This window comes from Astatotilapia calliptera, chromosome 12, assembly GCF_964374335.1.
Source record: "Astatotilapia calliptera chromosome 12, fAstCal68.1, whole genome shotgun sequence".
NCBI classification, from domain to species: Eukaryota; Metazoa; Chordata; class Actinopteri; order Cichliformes; family Cichlidae; genus Astatotilapia; species Astatotilapia calliptera.
Genome location: NC_137433.1, coordinates 559,645 through 580,169, shown reverse-complemented (window position 1 = coordinate 580,169; position 20,525 = coordinate 559,645). Strand labels below are relative to the sequence as shown.

At 38.7% G+C, this 20,525-nt stretch overlaps 2 protein-coding genes and 2 long non-coding RNA genes across 7 annotated transcripts; all 4 read right to left on the bottom strand.

The window, feature by feature from the left end:
* Positions 1-3,518: 3,518 nt before the first annotated feature.
* LOC145432130 (uncharacterized) lies at positions 3,519-4,703 on the bottom strand. The gene is made up of 2 exons (XR_013912405.1): positions 4,015-4,703; positions 3,519-3,780 (listed from the first exon to the last, which is right to left on the bottom strand). It is a non-coding gene; the product is annotated as an uncharacterized LOC145432130 (long non-coding RNA).
* LOC113033849 (uncharacterized) lies at positions 4,704-5,584 on the bottom strand. Its single transcript, XR_013912404.1, has 3 exons — positions 5,351-5,584; positions 5,135-5,249; positions 4,704-4,764 (listed from the first exon to the last, which is right to left on the bottom strand). It is a non-coding gene; the product is annotated as an uncharacterized LOC113033849 (long non-coding RNA).
* A 37-nt stretch (positions 5,585-5,621) lies between these two features.
* On the bottom strand, positions 5,622-9,742 carry LOC113034361 (uncharacterized). Of its 4 annotated transcripts, none has more exons than XR_013912403.1 (9): positions 9,112-9,742; positions 8,603-8,681; positions 8,287-8,404; positions 8,120-8,188; positions 7,593-7,967; positions 6,914-7,466; positions 6,638-6,800; positions 6,449-6,542; positions 5,622-6,052 (listed from the first exon to the last, which is right to left on the bottom strand). XR_013912403.1 is itself a non-coding variant. In XM_080308730.1 (9 exons), the coding sequence occupies exons 6-9, from the start codon at positions 7,175-7,177 to the stop codon at positions 5,970-5,972; spliced, it is 627 nt and encodes a 208-aa protein (XP_080164856.1). In that variant the 5' UTR covers positions 7,178-7,466; positions 7,593-7,967; positions 8,120-8,188; positions 8,287-8,404; positions 8,603-8,681; positions 9,112-9,451; the 3' UTR covers positions 5,627-5,969. The 4 variants fall into 4 exon arrangements, 3 of the variants coding, with proteins under 3 accessions (XP_080164856.1, XP_080164854.1, XP_080164855.1); XM_080308730.1 differs by having other exon boundaries at positions 5,627-6,059; positions 6,638-6,816; positions 9,112-9,451; XM_080308728.1 differs by having other exon boundaries at positions 5,630-6,052; positions 6,638-6,816; positions 9,112-9,451.
* Positions 9,743-10,394: 652 nt separating this feature from the next.
* On the bottom strand, positions 10,395-12,196 carry LOC145432129 (uncharacterized). Its single transcript, XM_080308731.1, has 2 exons — positions 11,850-12,196; positions 10,395-10,961 (listed from the first exon to the last, which is right to left on the bottom strand). Exons 1-2 carry the CDS (start codon positions 12,107-12,109, stop codon positions 10,691-10,693), a joined length of 531 nt encoding a protein of 176 aa, XP_080164857.1. The 5' UTR covers positions 12,110-12,196; the 3' UTR covers positions 10,395-10,690.
* Between the last annotated feature and the right edge of the window lie 8,329 nt (positions 12,197-20,525).

The following is a 20,525-nucleotide window of genomic DNA, read 5'->3' as shown; positions in this document are numbered from 1 at the left end:
GGGAACAGACATTCATATTGTTGATAAATAGTTATCAACTCAATTTGAATTCATGTATTTGGACTAAAGTAAATTGGGAGCTTTTAGCTATCGAGCTCCTCTTCTGTGAGGAGCTTGATAGCTGTCCACCTCCAAAGTCCATTATGAGTTTTGGAGGTGGACATGGTCAACACTTTTAAGAGTAGGCATAAGACTTTACTTCTTTATAGAGCTTATAGTTAGGGCTGGTTCAGCTCAGCCCTTAGTTATGCTGTAATAGGACCAGACTGCTGGGGGTTAGTGTCCCCCCCCCTCTCTGTCTGTCTCTTTCAGGGTTATGCAGGCTCAGTATTGGTTGAAGATGCAGTCACGTCTCCTTTTACTGAAAACTCTCCCCCTCTCCCTCACCACCATCTGTAAACATACATGTCTCAGTAATGCAGTTCATGCATGTTACTAACTAAACTTCTTCCCTGGAGTTTCTGTGCTCTCTCATCCAGCAGGTTCCGATGGATCGTGGCTGCTGCTGTGGTCCTGCTTGACATCTACTACATATATTAATACTCTCTGACTTGATTTGATTAATTTATATTACAATGAAGGTGTATAAAGCATGACATGAATATAGAAGATATTTCATCCTAAAAAATTGTCATATGTCACAACCTAAATTGTCCTATTTTGTGTGTGGTTGTCGTTGTTGTTTGTTATGTTTTTCTCCTGACAGTGGCAAAGTGTGGGATGACACATGGGAACCTGCGCAGTTTTACACACAGTAAACCAGGCACCACAGGTCGCAGAGATCGCACAGTTCACAGCTTGCAGTTCAGCATAAAAGTTCAAAATAAAATATTTACTATACATTTCAACCAGTGTCAATCTCTGTTTCACTCTCTAATTGTGGCTTAAGTACCTAACATATTCATGAATCTGATCGATCAATAATATCTTCCCTGCACTCGACATCTCATAGTTTTACATATCAGCCAACATTATTGTCTACATCCTCATAAATATAGAAGTGACTTGCTTATTATAACATATTACAAGGTAAAGTAATACTGCACTGCACGTATAGTAAGTAACACCTACTGTGTATGGGAGCCTAAAGCAAAGTTAACTGCACCAGTACCAGCTTCAGAACATATTGTATATTATATGTTTCTACCTTTTTGTAATATGTCATGTTTAGATGCAGTGACAATTGCACATTTGGAGTTGTGGTCATATGTGGTCTTTATATACAGGGTATTAAAAAAAATTGACATTTTTTGCTATTTTTCTTGTTTGTTTGCACAATATTATTGTGTACATATTACACATGTAACATTATTGTTAATATTATTATTAGATATCAAAGATACAATTTGATTGAGGGTTTTCCTGTCATAATTTCAATAAAAATGCTATTACACACGTAAACAATAGGATCAAAATAAACTTTTAAAAAGTCTGTTGATCAAATGCTGATTTTCAAAACATTCTAGAGGAAAACAGAGATAAAATAATCTGAACAGTAACAGTGATTGTGGATGATGATGGAGGCTTCAATGGATTATTCTGTTTCAATCAATAGGTTTGTATCTATGACAATAATTTGATAAGTTTAACAGGTTGGTTTAGGCCTGGCAATACAGCAAATATTCACAAACTTTTGTTTTTGAAGAATGTTTATCTTTTTTGGGATGAAGCTATCTGGCAAAATGAGACAACCCTTTTAACCTAATCTTTATGTCTTTTTTGTGGCTATGATACTGGATTTTGGTTTGATGCATATGCAGGTTACAGCTGGGGAATGGCAGTATGTTGTGGATTGATTTGGCATGTTCAACCACTGTTACACCAAACTCTCTCACTTATAACATGATAAAGGCCTCTTACTCAGTGTCATGGATTTTCTATACTTTTGGGGACACAGGGCCAAAGTCTGAGGCAATAAGTCAGATCAAAGAAGGCAATGATTCTAAAATGGGAGTTTACTTATGTCATTATATATATCCAGGAATATGTGCCAGAGGATAGTTGTCATGAAATCAATATTAAATCAAAGTATTCCTTAATTACCACAGCTGACACAAGTTCTCCATAGCTGCCTGCTGTCTCAGGATCTGTCTCCAAAAAGGACCAGGGAGCGCTAACATGTTATGTTCTAAACTGATGAAGAAAATGCACATTAAACATAGTATAAACTTACTGAGTGAAGTAATGTCAAGAGGATTCCTTTAGCTCCTATTGGGTTGGTTCCTTGATCAATGCAATACAGAATCATTAATCTGGTTTTATGTAATGTCCTCAAAACATGTCAAAATGAGGCTCACTAGTCTGTGTGGCCTCCACATGCCTGTATGACCTCCCTACAACACCTGGGCATGCTCCTGATGAAGTGGCAGATGCTCTCCTGATGGATCTCCTCCCAGACTCCAGGACTAAAGCATCTGCCCACTCCTGGACATTTTGTGGTGCAGTTGGTGGATGGAGCGAGACATAATGTCCCAGATGTCCTCAATTGGATTCAGTTCTGGGGAATGGGCGGGCCAGTCCACAGCATCAATGCCTTCGTCTTGCAGGAACTGCTGACACACTCCAGCCACATGAGGTCTAGGATTGTCTTGCATTAGGAGGAACCCGGGGCCAACCGCACCAGCATATGGTCTCACAAGGGGTCTGAGGATCTCATCTCAGTACCTAATGGCAGTCAGGCTACCTCTGCCGAACACATGGAGGGCTGTGCTGCTCCCCAAAGAAATGCCACCCCACACCAAAACTGACCCACTGCCAAACTCATGCTGGAGGATGTTGCAGGCAGCAGAAGGTTCTCCACGGCGTCTCCAGACTGTCACAAGTGCTCAGTGTGAACCTGCTTTCATCTGTGAGGAGCACAGGGCGCCAGTGGCAAAGTTGCCAATCTTTGTGTTCTCTGGCAAATGCCAAACATACGGCACTGTGTTGGGCTGTAAGCACAACCCCACCTGTGGACGTCGGGCCCTCATACCACCCTCATGGAGTCCATTTCTGACCGTTTGAGCGGACGTGCACATTTGTGGCCTGCTGGAGGTCATTTTGCACAGCTCTGGCCTTTCTTTCCTACCCCACAGTACCTTCCCTTACCATTTGTTTCCTACTCTTTTACTTCTTCTTTGATGACGGTTGTCTTTCTAGATAAGCAATTTCATTTGCTCTGGGGCGAGTCAATGGCTCGGGTGCATTCTGGGACTGTCAGTTCACCAGTGTGCTGGCATGCTTCTTAACAAACACACCACTACAGCAAACATCTCAGTTGTACTTGTTGATTTCTTCGACAAAACACTGAACAAAAAATTTACTTGTGAGTGTGCTGCCTGGTGCTTTTAAATTTTGTGATTATTTGAGCAGCCCAGAAAGCATCCCATGTATTAAATTATGTTATCGTATCTGAACATGTACACTAGTCATTAAATTAGATGGGAAATAATGATTCAGGGTAAACAACTGCACCAAGGAAATTCCATTTTTCTTCTCAAAATGTAAAATGTCTGTTGAAAAATCACATTGAACAGAGATGTGATTAACTTTTATTTTACCAAACATAACATCAATGATGACACAATCAGTCTTCATCAGAAGTGCTCAAATCACTCTCAGTGGCATCGTCTGGAATGTCCTCCTCCTCCTCCGAGTCCATTTCCAGGAGTGGTTGGTGGCTGAGGATTCTCTTGTACATGTCCTTTACTTTGAGCATTTCAGCTTTCAGTTCACTTTGTTTTTTTAAAACCAGGCTACAGAGTCCCTTCTGTGCATCCTCCGACATGCCAACAAAGGAGGCTGTAAAAAGAACAAAACAAATAAATATGAGAAAAGTAAAAAAAACAAACAACAAAAAAACATCACCTCATAAACACAATGAATTAGGATGCTGTAATTAAACATTTTTTTAAAAGGGAGAAGGCAGTGTTAGCTAGCAATCTAGATATAGGTAAAAGATCCAGTAAGACTTTAGCATCTGCTCTTATTTTCAATCGATTCATCAAAAAATTAATAAATAAATAAAGTGCTTACAGTCTGAGGAGATTGTCCCCAACACCACAGAACGCATTCGCAACACTGTCCAGTGATGCCGCATCTCCCTGCAAAGGATCATCTCCTCCTCTCTCAGGCGCCTCACAGCCATCACCTTCTCAAAGACCTTTCTCTTTGTCCGGAGGTCAGCAGCAGCTACAGTTTAACAACATCAGATGGGAAAACATAGCAGCATATTATGATTCAAGAACAAAACATTCAACTACTGCTCAGATACTGGGAGCTTGTTTAAAAAGGATATTTATAAATCAAGAGCTTACGTTCACTTGTGCTCTGCCAGGGCCAAATATCGGTCTGCATGAGGGCATCACTGGATACGATTTGCTTTGTTGGTTCAGCGAGCTTGTTGTAATCGTCAACAGCAGCCGCCAAGCGTTTCTTCTCAACTAAGATGACCTTGCGAATTCTGTGTCGCCTCTTGTTGCTATCTGTAAATAATCATAAAAAATTCACACCTTCACATAATGTATATAGTTTCATTTTAATCTACACTCATCAATTTGTTTGCTAGAACAAATCACATCCAGCTTAAACAAACCTGGATCTGATTTGATTCTGTTTACAAAGTAGCTGCACAAGCTGTACAAACTGAGCATCAAACGGTCCGTTTCAAAGAAACTGGGACACCATTTTGTCTGTAAAGACTTTGTGTTCGCACTCTGATGATGACGACAAGCTCCTCTACTCGTGCCTGCAACGCTCCAAGGCTGCCATCAGTTTGATCACTTTCTAAGTGAGAGGAATATTAATCAGAACACAGGATGAGTAACAGTCACCAAACTACAGTGGACTCTGTAATCACTGACTTGATGACATTCATTATAAGACAGCTGGAGCCTTCATGTGCTGCTATCTCATGATAATCATGAGATAACAAGTATGTTGGTGTTCAGGTTTATAAAACCAACTAGTACGACATCATTTCAACCCAGGTTCTATCCAATTTGATGAAACGCAACAACTCTGCCATAAATTTGCTTTTCCAAGGCTTATTTTTCATTGTTTGTTGACACTGTCAGAAAGATCTTAACTCTAAGTTCTTTAATGAGGCCATGGTGGGTCCTATTGTTATACATGAGTGCATTATATTGAGACTCACCTTCAGCCCATTTCTGCACATCGGCCACCCATTGCTGCAGTGTGTCGTCATCCACACCCAGCTCATTTCTGGTCGCATTCAGGCTCTCCACTTGTTCTCTAAGGATCCTTATGATCTAAGAATGCATTCATAAATGTCATTCATATTGACATTAAAAGAGTACTGGTGTTTTCCCCCCATTACCACACACATTAAAATGGGTGTTGAAAAAATGACCTTTAGATATCGCTGGCTCAAAGTGCGGCCCAGTTGTTCCACTTTCCTTTTGTTCCACCCCAAAGCCAGGAGGGTCAGCATGTCTGTTCGCCCTGCATTTCAGTTAGTATACAAATTAGAATTAATGAGCAGGAGACTGAGTGGAATCTCAGACACGGACACACACCTGCTTTAGACATGTACTTCGTTGTGATGGCCGCCCTAGACAGGAAACTGTTTACTTGTTCCACCTCTTCTCCAACTGTTTGATCTATAGAAAGGAGGTCACAATACATGACTGCTGAATTCATTCAACCTTATAACAAAATGTCTCAAACTAATCCAAAACTACAAGCTGCAGTATACCTCGCATTTCCAAGTGTGAGCCTTTGCATGCATGACGGAGAGAAAAGGACGCATTGACAAGAGGTTCCTCAGCTCAGGGCACTGCTGAGCCACCTTGGTTAAATAGGGGAAATATTTACAGGCCACATCGGAGCAAAGGAACGTAATATGTCCTGGGATGCTAGCTGCCAACTTCCTCTGGAGAAAAAGGGGGTAAGCAAAGATCTCCCCTCGAAACATGTTCAATGCAGCTAAGAGGACTCCGTGGCGACAAACAGCTATTTCCATGCCCTCCTCATCCAACTTCCCAGTGGACTTTTTGGACGACTCCTTTGCTGCAGTCCAAGATGAAGATCCGCACAACCCTTTCCCCGGGACCTATACACTCAAAGATTTTAACATAAAAGACATGACATGATTAAGCCCTATCAGGGACAAACTTTTTAAAACAAACGCATAACAATTAGCTGAATTAGCCTCGAGTCACACAAGACCTCAGATCTCCCCAGGACAGCACTGATAACACAAAATAAAAATCATGTTGTTTTTTTTAAATACACATGGTGACAAAATTAAGTAAACATTAAGATAAAGTAAAGTAAATAGTATTACGACAACACCAAGAGAAAAATAAAAAAAATATCGACCCATCCATATATGTCTACACACACACACACACACACACACACACACGTATGTGTATATGGTTACGGCATTAACGTCATTTTAACAAGATTAACGCTAACAGCACTAATATATATATGTGTATCTTACATGATTTGTGTGTCTCTGGATGTATTTCACAAACTCAGCAACTTCCTCATCTTTTTCAATGAAGACACCTTCAAAGTTCCCCTGCTCTGAAGTGCTGAACGAACACAGTGACAGTTGTTTGAAAAGAAACATTAAAATACATTTTTCTACAAATCCATATTTGACTTATGTACACAATGCATAACGTACCTTGCATTAGACTGAAAGCGATAAAGCTTGCGGTTTCCATCAACTGAGACGGCAAGCATGTCTGGAGTGCAGGCAGGGCAGCTAAAGCATGGCTCCTTGCACATCCTGTCCACCTCAAACTTTACAGCACTCCACTCCAAGAAACTTTTACTGAAGGCATCAGCTGATATTCGGCCATTCTTTTACATAGAGGACATACAACAGAATATTCAAGGACAGTCATCATAAACATTGATTTGCACAAGTTCCTTAAACTTAGCAAATTTAGAAACTCACCCTTCCAAAATGGGCTGTTCGTTCATCCAGCATTTTGACAAATGCCTTAAGTGACATCCCTGGTGCAGCCTTCTTAATGTCATAGAAAGACTGAAAGACATCCATTGAAAACAGGGTGCAGAAATTTAAGGTGCCAGGCCAATATCCACTACCCAGGATGTCCTTAACTGAGGGGGACCACATTAGGCCACAGCTGGTGCAGCTCACCACTGGCAGTGCAAGGTTATAACGGCCTTTAGAAAGGATAAGGATAAATTCAGTCATGGCTCAAAGCATTCATTTTTTTCATGTTGTTTTCAAATCGGTCTGGTAAATCCAAATGACCTTTGACAGGTGCCCACATATACTGCGGGCCGAGGGTAATTAAAACCAAGATAGCAATGCACAATTTGCAATAAAACCTCCAAACACATCTATTGTGTATGTAGTGTGTGACAAAAGGGCAACTTACCATTTATGGTTACAAGAGCCACAATTGCGCCGGGTGAAACCTCAACGTTACCTGCTGGGCAGTCACACACATGGTCTGGCCTTTGCACAGGCAACAGCCGAACTAACATTAAAACACACAATATATATAAAAAGAATTAGAAATTAACTGATACACAATAAATATACAATAACAGCACCCACTCATACTCATCCATAGCAAGAAATGCATAAGACTTAAAAACTGTACCTATTGGCTTGTGAAACTCTGATGAAGGCTGCAAAAACCCTCCTGTTACTGCCTCTCTGTTGTGCAGGACAAAGCGTGTGTGAACTGCAATATCACAGTCAGCACAAAGGAATGGAAGAGGCAGGCAGTCCAGACACCTCACAACTACTTGTTTGCCACACTGACACACACGGTGTGACTGTGGATCCAGAGTAGCTAACATATTGTCTATAAGACAAGGCCTGGCCTCTTTCCACTTTTGCGAGGACACCATATTTCTGATCGCCCAGTGAGTAGCAGCTGACTCAGACGACGTCTCACAAGTCATGGCTGCGTCCTCTTCTCCATCCTCCAACAACTGAAGGAGCTCCTGACGAAGCACCTCAGTTCCATACACTAACAGAAAAAAAATAAAGAAAGGAAGAAACTCTGAAAAACACTCTAGGCAGTATGTTTCTTAGGACTCCACAAAAGCCCTGCATAACTCAACTATAACAACAAATATAAAAGTAAACAGAAATCACAATATATACAAGAAGGTAAAGTACCTTTTGTTGGGTTGACACTGGCAACATAACTAGGTTCTTCACGTGGACATTGATGCTGCTCTCTGGACACTGAGGGGGAGGGGGGGGGGATGAAGAATATTTACTTACTGAAATTCTTTGGTGAAAACAAGTTGTGAGATAAAATCAATGGTTGTGTGAACACTGACCACGTGGCATGCAACTAGTACTTCGACTGGTTGATGGTCTTTGAGGAATAAAAGCTCCCTGTCTGTCACGTTTTTTCCAGCGCACTGGTCTTGGCTGAGGTTCACTCTGTGCATCATTCTACGCAATTAACAAGGAAAAAAGGGAACACCTAAAATACAGTCTATGATTAAAGCAAAGATTATCAAACATCTTAAGTTAACCAACTTAATTTGACATAAACTTTAAAAAAAATTCAAATAACATAACGTTTACTCCGTACAAAATATTAGACAAGCGTGTTCCCTCTTTAACAACTGTTTCCACTAAAAATGTTACCTGCATATCTTGAAGGAGTTCGTCAGCAGCCTGAAGCTCTTCCTCCAGCTCGGGATCCTCTGAATCACTCATTTTCAAGCTAAAGAGGAAAGAGATTTTTGCAGAACTCAGTGACATAAACACATAACTAACGCAATTCAAATGATTTTCAGTCTTGGCGCTCCGGTTAATGTTAGCAATTAACGTTAGCATCATCAGTTTGTAAAGAGCTAGCAGAACTCTTAGCGCAAAAACTGCTTTACGCACCATGTGAGGGTATTTTGCAGCACATAAGTCCTTTAACGTTTGTAATAGATTTAATCCATCATCGTTGGATTAAATGGCTAATGCTGCAGTAGACACGTGTAGTCGTTACCTAGCAAGCATGCTGACGGTAGCTGTAGCCATTTTTAAATACATTACACCGTTTCCGAGATCAGTCACCTCTGTTTGTTTGAAGCTTTTATGAAAAAACAAACTTTGAAACACACATCAAGGTATTACTTTAAATATATGTATTTTTTACATACCTGCATTAGAATCAATCAGTTCCGCCTCATTTTCTTATTCTTATAAATGGGTCTCTCCGTTCTCCCATCAGCCTTTGCTTACACAGGTTGCGTCTGATTGGCTGGAGCCGAGCGCGTCCAAAACTAACAGGAGTGGTGAATGAATCTATAAATGTGTTTTACGTGTGAAATGAAAATAATAAACCTAACAAAGGATTATGTACGTTAAATCTGCGCACTTTCAGATCGTGAATCAGTTTGGAAAACACTGTGTGATGGCCACAACATGAAGCGATTTTATTGTTGAATTATCAGTGATACTTTCGTGTTTTTGTTGAGAAATGTTAACGATGTCATTAAAAGAAAGCATTAAATTAGGGAGAAAAACTCGTTCGCGGAGAGGGTCCCCGGTTCTCCAGTTAGATTGTGCTTCACGGCGTCATGTTTCGCCGTGACGGGGTTATTATTGGAGTAAATGGATGGCTGGAGCCTCTGCTCGAAGCGTCTCTGATCGCCGCGAGCGGGTTCATATTGGAATGAATTGACAACCCACAGCGTCACATAAAAACGTGGAAGGGTACCTTAGGCGTCAGCATGAGAAGTTAAGGGACGTGACAAATCGTCATTATTTTACGCGTCGGGAGTGAGAACGGGTTGGACCAGGGGCTAGTTATTCTGAGAACCCCTGCAATAAATGAGGGACCACTGTCTACTCTACGATTATTATATCCAACCTGTTAACATTTAATACTGTATTGATAGAACCAACTGATTCTGCAGCAGAGCATCCCCAGTCCCTGAGCTCCTGCTGCTGCACCCACAGATATGTACAGCAAGCACTGATACCTTTTTAGTCGGTGGGATTCCCTTGTGATCACCTTTACTAAATATCTACAACCAATCTGATTATATCCTGTTGTTTTTTTTTTTTTCAATGTTGAAATTAAAATCTAGTAGCAGCCTTCTCATTTCTTTGTGTTTTGTGCTGTTTTACAGGCCCACAGAGGAGGACGGCTCCGAGGCAGATGAGGGACGGGTCCCAGGACGGTCCATCGGCGGTGGAGCTGGCCATCCTGGAGTCCCTGAAGAGGCCACACCAGTCTCCAATGGAGCATTTCCTCCTCAGCCTTGTTCCTGCTCTGGAGAGCAGCTGGTCCTTTTTATTCCTGTCTCTCTGTAAATTCTTATATTTTATATATTTATGTTTAATGTTTTTCTGTTTGAGACTTTTAATATTATTTCAAATAAATGTTTATAATGACTAATGTCTCAGTTCTACTACACAGCAAATGTTGGCACACAACTTGACACATGTAGAATTTATTTCATATTATACTAATGACAAAATATACTGATACAGTGGGATGCAGAAGTTTGGGCAACCTTGTTAATAGACATTATTTTCCTGTATAAATCGTTGGTTGTTACAATAAAAAATGTCAGTTAAATATCATACAGGAGACACACACAGTGATATTTGAGAAGTGAAAAGAAGTTTACTGGATTTACAGAAAGTGTGCAATAATTGTTTAAACAAAATCAAGCAGGTGCATCAATTTGGGCACCACAAAAAAGAAATGAAATGAATATTTAGTGTATATCAATGTGTGTGTCTCCTATATGATATATGGGGTGCCTTTGTCTGGATGTGCTTCCCATCCAGAGCTGCACAGCACAGAGGAAAGTTCCAGCGCTCCTGGAATCCCTCTGTGATGGACCGCCAGTCTCCAGGTGAAGGCACAGCCATGAAGTCGTCCACTAGACAGTCCCAGATGGACGTCGCTGCCTGGGGGGTGATCTGGCTCACCGTGGACACACCGACTCTGAAACTGAACGCGATGGTCCTGAAGGAGTCCCCGGTGACAAGGAACCTGGACAAAATTGTTCAAAATCAGTATTATGTGTACTGCAGTTACAAAATACATTATTCAAATTCCAAAATACTTTTGTGATGTCAGATATAAATCACAAAACTTAAATCTTACATAAAACATTTTGTAATTATAAGGATAATTACAAAATGTATATTAGATAATATCTAAAACAGTTGTGTTTTGTTTTAACTTTAACATATCATAATTTGATTGGTAGCAACTTTCGCAACTACAGTGAGCCAATCACTCATAATTCCTAAACATGTCAATCAGGTAGGAATGAAGTAAGACATTAATAGAAATAAAGAGTTGTGTGTTGACATGTAGCCCTTTCCTTGCTTAAATCATTAATATTTTTGAAAAATTAATCTGTGATAAGACAGCTTATCAAGATAGAACCATGTAACTAGAGATGAACCAAACTGTTCACAGTTTTATCTAACTCTGTTTTAATAAAGGCTGTGACCCCTGCTATAGAGTCTGACAGCTGCAGGGATTATATACAAATATTCAACTATCCCAGAATTAAACCAGGTCTAAATAAAAAGGAGTGAGTATCACTACAAAGGTTAACTCAGTGGTCCTAATGCTACAGTTTGATATCAGCAAACACCGAGCGCATACATTGATGTGACACCACAGCCATGCTATCATGCAAACACTGATAACAGCATAAATCGAATTAAATCGGGACTTGATGAGACCTTCTGAGTATCACTAGAAATATTATAAAGAGTCGTCTCTGTACCACAGTTTGCTTTCAGTAAACACCGACAGCATTCACTGTTAGCATAGCACATCCATGTTAGCAGTGTTTAACTGGATGGATTAGCATATTAGCACAGATATCAATAAAGGACTACCGTATTAAATAGTTTTACTAACCTCAGGCAGACGGACAGGCGCTCTGCAGGTGGGATTGAGCGTCTGTAGTTGGTGTCTAGGCGGGCGATGCTGGGACCGACGAGGGAAAGCAGGTCCTCAAACTGGCCGACGGTGATAGCGCTGGAATCGGCCGTCATCCAGGCGCAGCTCCTGGAGCAAGTGGTGAAACTCACCAAACTGCTCATGCCTCTGGAGGACCTGATGGACCCAGGTACGGCGAGGACGTCTTTTACGCTGCTGCTCTGCTCTCCACAGTACATAGAGAAGGGAGACTCTCTCTTCAAGCGCTAGCTCGATAGCTGCCATCTTGCAAAGATACCGGTCTGGCACAACTCCCTCCCACATTCCTCCCACATTTCCGGTTCGACGCGCGATGGATTTTTCTTGGACACGCGTTGAGACGCGAATGTACACGCGTCAAATTAGGGGCGTTTGGGGCGTTTTATTCGCGTCCATCGCGTTCGGTGTGAACACACCGTAAGGGGGCGGGCGATTTGAAAAAAAGGCTGATGAGGAGTCAGAATTAGATCGCGGTGAGAGGCGAAAAACGCCGTTTTTTGGAGTTACAAAACGTTGTGTAACTCAAAAACTAGGTGGGTTAGAAGCATAATTCTTGCACTGGGTGAATCAGCTGACTTTGGTGTACTTTGACTGCGATTTACAGAGATATGACGAGAGAAGAAACGGCTTGATTCCAATACTATGATTGAGGAGTAATACTTAAACATAGGAGAAATATTGATACACACACACACACATACACAGAGCCTAAAGGGAAGAGTATTTGTGCCATGGAGTGTTAACAAGAATGTGAGGTCCATATTAGAAAAACTGGTAAAATCATAAAAGTTTTCAGAATTGTAATAAATGATGAATATGAATTACCGTTCTGTGACAGTGTATTAATTTCTAAGATACTTCGAGGGACACAGACGGCTTTTACTGTTCTCAAAAACTTCACAAAACGTAAGTATCCGACTTCTAACTCCGTTAAATGTCATGAATTCCGTTTTCATGGATGCCTGGATGTTAAACTCAATTGTTACACCTGGTAGAGCAGAACGCTGATCATTTTATTAAAGATGAAACACTTTAGACAGTTTTTCAACTCTCAGTAATGCCATAGTGATCGTTTGATATATGGAGTTTAGGTCCAGACACGGCTAGTGAAGTCAGACTGAACAACCAGATTGAATTTTGAGGGTGTTTTTTTTACTACCCTTATAATATGTATAATACAATATAGGGCAAGACACAAGATCTAGCCATTTAACTTGCTGTCAATATAAAGACTGTCAAAGTACCAAAACTTAATCTGACTTTTCTTTTTCCTATGTTACGTTTCTATTGCAGAGAAATTCATTATCAATAAATTCACATTTACTATTGACAGTAATATATTAGTGGGTGTCATAGTTGATGAACTTATTGTCTCATGGGTGTTTAATTGAAAAAAAGATCTAAATGTATTAATGAAAAATAATTTCAGTCCTAATTTTTTATATGAAATATTAAGATCTTAACGAATTTGACAAATCTTCAAGCTCTATAACAGTTTTATAAACTTTAAGATGTTAAGTTTGAGCTGTGAGTCTCTAACTTTGCTTAAGGCTGGCACCCTGCCCTGGCAACAACACTTTCTAGCACTTTCTCAATTAAGCTATACAAAAACTAAATAACCAATAGGAATTAAGCTAAAAGAGTTCAACAAAAAATGAATAACTTCATTTCCCACAATGCCTCAGAGCCATTACTCGTCAAAAAAAGGCCATTTTCTGCGCGGTTACAGAGGTTGTGACTGACATGAAAGCGTACTAGATTACTGTCATTCTATTGGCTCAAATGATTAACAAAGGGGACCAATAGAAAGAGCCACAGCCACAGGAACTATGCAAGTGCATTACGTGTGTGTGTGTGTGTGTGTGTGTGTGTGTGTGGAGGGGGGGGGGGGGATCTCCAACAAACAACAAATATTTTAGGCATTTAAAACCCCTGGAGGGTCTTGGGTCGATTTGTGGCTATTTTCAAATTTTGATTACATGCCATTTGCACAGTGTTGAATGGACTATAGCCAAATTCTCCAAAAAAAAAAGTTTGATATGATTTTATTTCAAAATTCAAGTCTGACTTCCTTCAATTAGCTTCAGTGGCTAAGCTACAGACAAACTTACACTATTGGGCTTAGTGGTCGATTTGTGCCCCATTGAAACCCATTATAAACGCTATTTTTCACTGCAAATTAATTACGGTCAAAGGGATCGTCGATGTTTAACTTTCATTTTCATTTTGCAGTACGGGCCTTAGAGTTGTAATTTTTTTATTTGTCCACCGGGTGGCGCCCTTGCTCCACATTTGACCCCGGGCTGGAAAACAGCGGGCTGCTTAGACAGACCTGCGGGAAATGAAGCCTCATTTCCGGCAATGAAATCTTAGAACTGTTAGCTTTATTTTAAAACCAACATTGTAATTGTATTTAATATCAGAAAAATACTTTTAGACAGGCCTGGGTTTTTTGGCCTGTCATTTTTAAGCGGGAACCTCAGAAAGGTATTTTTGACTTTTGTTTGACATCAGAAAGCAAAGAGACTGCACAAAATCTACAGGTGTTACCATATTATATGACCCTTGGTTGTAACAGAAATGTATTAACTTCTTAATATTTTTTGTGTTGCCTTTTTTTCAGAATGGCTTTGATGAAGCTTCTAAATACTTGCCCTGACACACTGTATTTCCGGCCACCCCCACTACATTTCAAAGTGTTAAGATCATGCGACCAGCTGAGGGTCACTAGCTGGCACTTCCAAGATGGGACAGCTACACCCCTGATTACCAAAAAGAACACTGTGGCAGCCATCACAGATACCCAGACTGTGACCAAGGTCACAATATTTGAGGAATTCTCCTCTAAAATCCAGCAGGGGGGATGCTACATAATGAGGGGGTATGAACTCAGGGGCACGGCCCCACCATACAATATAAATATAACTGCACGAACCCAATTTTTTAAGGCTGCAAACCTAACTGTTAGTGAGGATCGTTTCACCGAAGCAGAGCATCTTCTACATCCTCCTGCTCCACTGACACCTCTGAAGATGGGCTCCACAAGTGGCGGGCTCATCACAGTCCAAGGGGAGGTGGTGGAGGTAAGTATTTGTGGTTCCATCAGAATTTACATGGCTTTAGGTTTCCAAATAACCCATTATTGCGTGTATTTTTTTACAGTTAAAAATAAATTTTGCTGTCAAGCAGAGACTAAATTCTGTTAAGATTGTTAAGCACAATTTTTAAAAAATATTTTCCAAAGACCGTTTCTGGTATTTATGCAGCCAATTTGCATTGTGTCTACATACATTTGTATTGTAAGGGCTAGATTCTAATGAACAGTCTCTACTTGATAATAAAAACAAACAGAATAATTATTTTATATACCTGTGTATATAAATTTATACAAAGGTCTTCATCTTAATATAAGATGAAGCCTTAATAAGACTTCTTCTTTAAAGAAGTCCAGATGCTTTTCTTTGCAAGCTCCTTTGACTACGATGACCTGGATGACTGAGAACCTTCACAGACATCTTAATATATACTTTATAATAAAAATAAAAGCAGATACAATGGAAACTGGCAAAATTACCCTGAATTGGGCATAATGGACACCAACTAGAATTTGTAAACTGGCAAATTTTTCATTTATGTTGCTGTCACTTAAGAATCCAACTAAGTTACAAATGTATTGTTTGTAGAAAGATTTCCTTCAAGCTGTTTCATAATCATGAAAAACATCCTAATAAACTGCTTCTGATAAGTTCAATGAAGAATACTTAATAACAGCAATAATATAATCTAAAAATCTTACTGAAGAAATAAAAACCTACCACATATCAATACACTAACTATTATTGATATTTTATTTCAATTTACTTTTCAGTTTTCTGCAGTAAAGGACGTAGTGTCGGGAAAACAACACGTTCCCTTGCGAAATCTCCAGCTAAAGGAGGTAATGATGCAATTTTAGTTTTATATTGAAATTCGTTAAACTAATGTGACAAATTTAACATTGCTGGTACATGAGCAGAGTGTATGAGGCTGTGGGCTTTCTTTTTCTAGTTACTGGATTTTGGATTATTTAATTAATAAATCTATAATTCTGTCATATTTGTGATTTCAGGATGGTTATACTATCTCAGTCTGCCTCTGGAGGGAGGCAGGAATTCACACCTTTAATGTGGGAGACCAGATTAACCTCTCCCACATGAAGCTGAACCACACCGCATATGGGCCACAGCTGCACAGCACTACTTATACGAAGGTTCAGGTATGAAGAAGCTAAACCTTTGTACCAATATTTCACAGCATTGTCTTATCAACAAATGTTTAGAACTAGGTTTTGAAATGTAACTACATATTCTTTCAGTCTGGGTCAAAATATGAAATATGAAATTATATATATATATATCTATCTCTCTATATATACATATATATATATATATATATATATATATATATATATATATATATATATATATATATATATATCATATTATCTTATACACACACACACACGCACACACACACGCACACACACACACATATATAGATGTCCAGATAAACATAATCCCAAGACGTCTTTGGGATTTAATTACCTGCATGATTGATCATGCATCATATAATGCATAATTTAACACATACATATAAACGTATAAACACAATGTGTATGTCTTGGTGACTTACTGAAACCACATGATGACCATAGATTTTCTTTTTGGATTAAAAAAAAGGGAATGTTTGCAGGGCTAAATATGTGCTTATGCTTTGTCAACAGACAAAAGTAGAGGACAGAGAGGAGGTCCTCATCGTTGGTGTGGCCATGAGTGACGAGCCGAACCAGCTTGAGGTTCTTCTGGATGATGGGCAGAGCCTCTTCATCAACAGTGAGCTCTGGACACCATTTGACGATGAACTTGAGGAGGCAGCGGTCAGGGTAAAAGTTCAAATTAAGGGGAAGCAAATTATGCAGATTAAAAAAAAACACTGTGAATAATTTAAAAAATGTATTGATTTGTTCCTTTGTTTGTTACTTGTTTGTTTGTTCAAAAATATAAAATGTTATATTTTATAAATTAAAAACAATGAAGTTAATATTTTCTGTGTAGGGGAGAGCGGGGTAAGTTGTCACACTCTTCACACTGACTAACTTTTACTGAGCACCATACATCACAACGTAATAAATGTTTCACCAAATGAAAGACGGAAGTCTCGGGCACATATGATGTATTGATTACATTTTCATATCTTATCTCATTACGAAGTTGTAGACTGTTGAAAGGAGAATGTGCACTTGTGACAATTTGCCCCATCGGCAGGTAAGTTGTCACACTAGATTATCTTAAAATATGAACACAAATACTTAATTATGATTATTGATTTTAATTGTTAAATTCAAACCAAAACTGGAAATTTGAACAATTATGCCAAGAGAATTTGGAAAAAAACAATTATTTCAATCCAATACACATTTTAATCAAAACATTAAGTAGAAAGAAAACTTTAGTTTGAACTTTAAACTCAAATGTTCTCTGGCTTGCACATAAATCCATCATAACTGAATGGAATGCTGCAAATAACTTGCTTTACTTAACATGTTTATACTCTGAACAAAACAGATGCCTTATTTCTGATTAATCAGACTCAACTTCATAGTCACAATTCTGGCACACATAAATTGCCTGGCCTGAGGTGCAAGCATCATGGGCCCATTTGTTGCATTTTACGCATTTTACCCAGGTCTCTTTTGGACGACTGTTTGAAAATGGCTCCACACAGACAAGGCAGAAGCACTCTTCATCATCTGATGATGACTCTTGAATTATTTTTCTTCTTTTAGCTGCGTTGTTCTTCATAGGTCCAGATGTTTTCCCCCCTCGCGTCCCTCTCTTTTGAAACAGCTTTTTGCTAGATTCAGCCTTATTCTTTTCTTTTTCTAGTTGCTGCTTCACTGGCGTGTCGTTTAGAATTGCTGATTTGCGTCGTTTTCTTCCTTTGCTGGATGGTTTTCGGCGGCCAGCTTTTGGATATGGCTGGATGTCCTCTGGAGTTGGTAGTCCGCTGTCAGTAATTGCAGTGCGGTAATTTATGTCAAAATCCTTTGCTGTACTTGTGATTGATTTGTTCTGCATCTTTACCTGCCTGACTGCCTTTAACATAATGTCAGGTGGTGTTCTGCCACGCTCTGTCTTTCGTTGATAATTTCGAACCATCTTACTTTCTTCCTTCCTTCCTTAATTCCTGCCTCTCCTTCCTTTCTTCAAAAACCTTATTACAAATACAAATGAATTACAATATCACAATTTTTTGGAGCATTTATTTGTACTGGGGCAAGTTGTCACATGTGACAACTTGCCCCAAAGTTAATGAGACAACTTGCCCCAAACTGACATTTATGCTAATTTTGGCTAAATGTCAGGGTTAGCTCAACATAGCACATCAGCTGAAGTATCAAAAGACACGTTAATGTCTCCTCTATTTTGTGTAAAATAATAATCTGTAACATCTATACCTAACAAAGTTGTACTGAAGAAAATTTAAAGTGATTTATTTTTCCTTTTAGGTCAAAAAAATAAAAAAGATGTGCTCACCTCAGATTAGAGCAGTCTTGACCACATGTGAACAGGAGGTTGACTATAGAAGAAGAAGTCACACAAAGTGGCTATTTCATTTTTTAGATAGAGCCTCTAGTGTTGGAGTTATGAACAGTGTGACAACTTACCCGTGTGACAACTTACCCCGCTCTCCCCTATTTATAATCTTTAATTAATCACACATAGTCTGTCAGTGCACCCCAGGGTGGCTGTGGCTACAATGTAGCTTGCCATCACCAGTGTGTGAATGTGTGTGTGAATGGGTGGATGACTGGATATGTAAAGCGCTTTGGGGTCCTTAGGGACTAGTAAAGTGCTATATAAATACAGGCCATTTACCATTTACCATAAATGCTTAAGTGACAGCAACATAAATGAAAAGTTTGCCAGTTTACAAATTCTAGTTGGTGTCCATTATGCCCAATTCAGGGTAATTTTGCCATTTTCCATTGTGTATGCTTTTATTTTTATTATAAAGTATATATTAAGATGAAGACCTTTGTGTAAATGTATATACACAGGTATATAAAATAATTATTCTGTTTGTTTTTTATTATAAAGTAGAGACTGTTCATTAGAATCTAGCCCTGTACCATAATTAACTGTTTTGAAAATCTAATAAATATTCATTTTAACATTCCTTCTCTTTTAATTTTTTATTCAAATAATTGTGGAAGCGCAAAATGATGAACTTGAGATTTCTGGGTAGACATGATATCAATGAGAATAGAATAGAATAGAATAATCCTTTAATTGTCCCACAAGGGGAAATTTGGTTGTATCAGCAGCACAAAAAAAAGAAAACACACACACACATATACAAACAGAACAGGACACAGAACAGAAACACGATTTTTACATAGTTACATTCATTTACATTAATTACATTACAAATTAATCCAAAATCTATACAAACAATTGAAGCATCCGTTGGAATAGTGAATACATCCTTGTTTGCCATGTTTACATTTATGGCCCTAAGATGCGCAGACACATGATAGGCTATTAACTGCAAAAATATATACATATATAAACAGGAAATGAGAGACAAAATATATTCTTTGATTTGCTGAAGTTGTGTGCACATCCCGTATGGCAAGGATAAATAACATTACAACTTCATTAAAACTCCCAAGAGCTTCTTTTTTTCCATTTAGTTTAGTTTTAGTTTAGCTTTCCTGATTTGATGATAAACTACAGAATATTGTTGAAATGAAGTTCACATTGTGATATATTTCAGGTATGGAGAGTCACACAGCTGAACAATTGATGCACATATTTAAAGAAACAGGGATCAAATAAAGAACATTGCTGTGGAATAAATTACATTGAAAAATAATCACTGCCCTGTGTTAGAGAGTGATTTATGATCAGGTATTAATTGGGTTAACTTTACCTCTTACAGCTTTTAACATAGTGCTGTGACCAGGATAAAATTTATCATAAAGTAGCTGGAAACAGTAGACTCATTAATATGGTTCTACTGTGATCAAAACTCATATCAGCTGTGTGACCTCATAAAATGATAAACAGAAACACATCTGACTGCATGTGATCTTCATGAACTTCATAAACTTTTCAAATAGACTTAATGGGTCAAACTATATGTCTGACCCATTATCTATATATTTTTAGAGCAGTCTAAGCACAGATGTGGAAAACTACTGTTACACCTATTCTAAACTCATGTACTTACTGACACCCCATACTAAGGCAGTATTCATACGAACACACTTTGAGCTTTCTTTATTTATCCTCTTAAACACTTGTTTGTTTGTTTTTCGCATTTTGAGGTTGTGTAATCTCTATAAAGAATATGTGTAATGGTTCAATAGATTCTGATTTAAATGTCCATAATAATTAAATGATCATTATTGTGCATCCTACAATTCAAGATTTAGAGCTGTGTGTTTGTATGAATTCAGCTTGCTGTACTTATAGACTAAAATTATACAAATCCACTATTTAACCAAACAAATTATGTTGTTTGGCTAAACAGATTGAGTTTGTTCTACAACATAATTATTCAACAATTGAA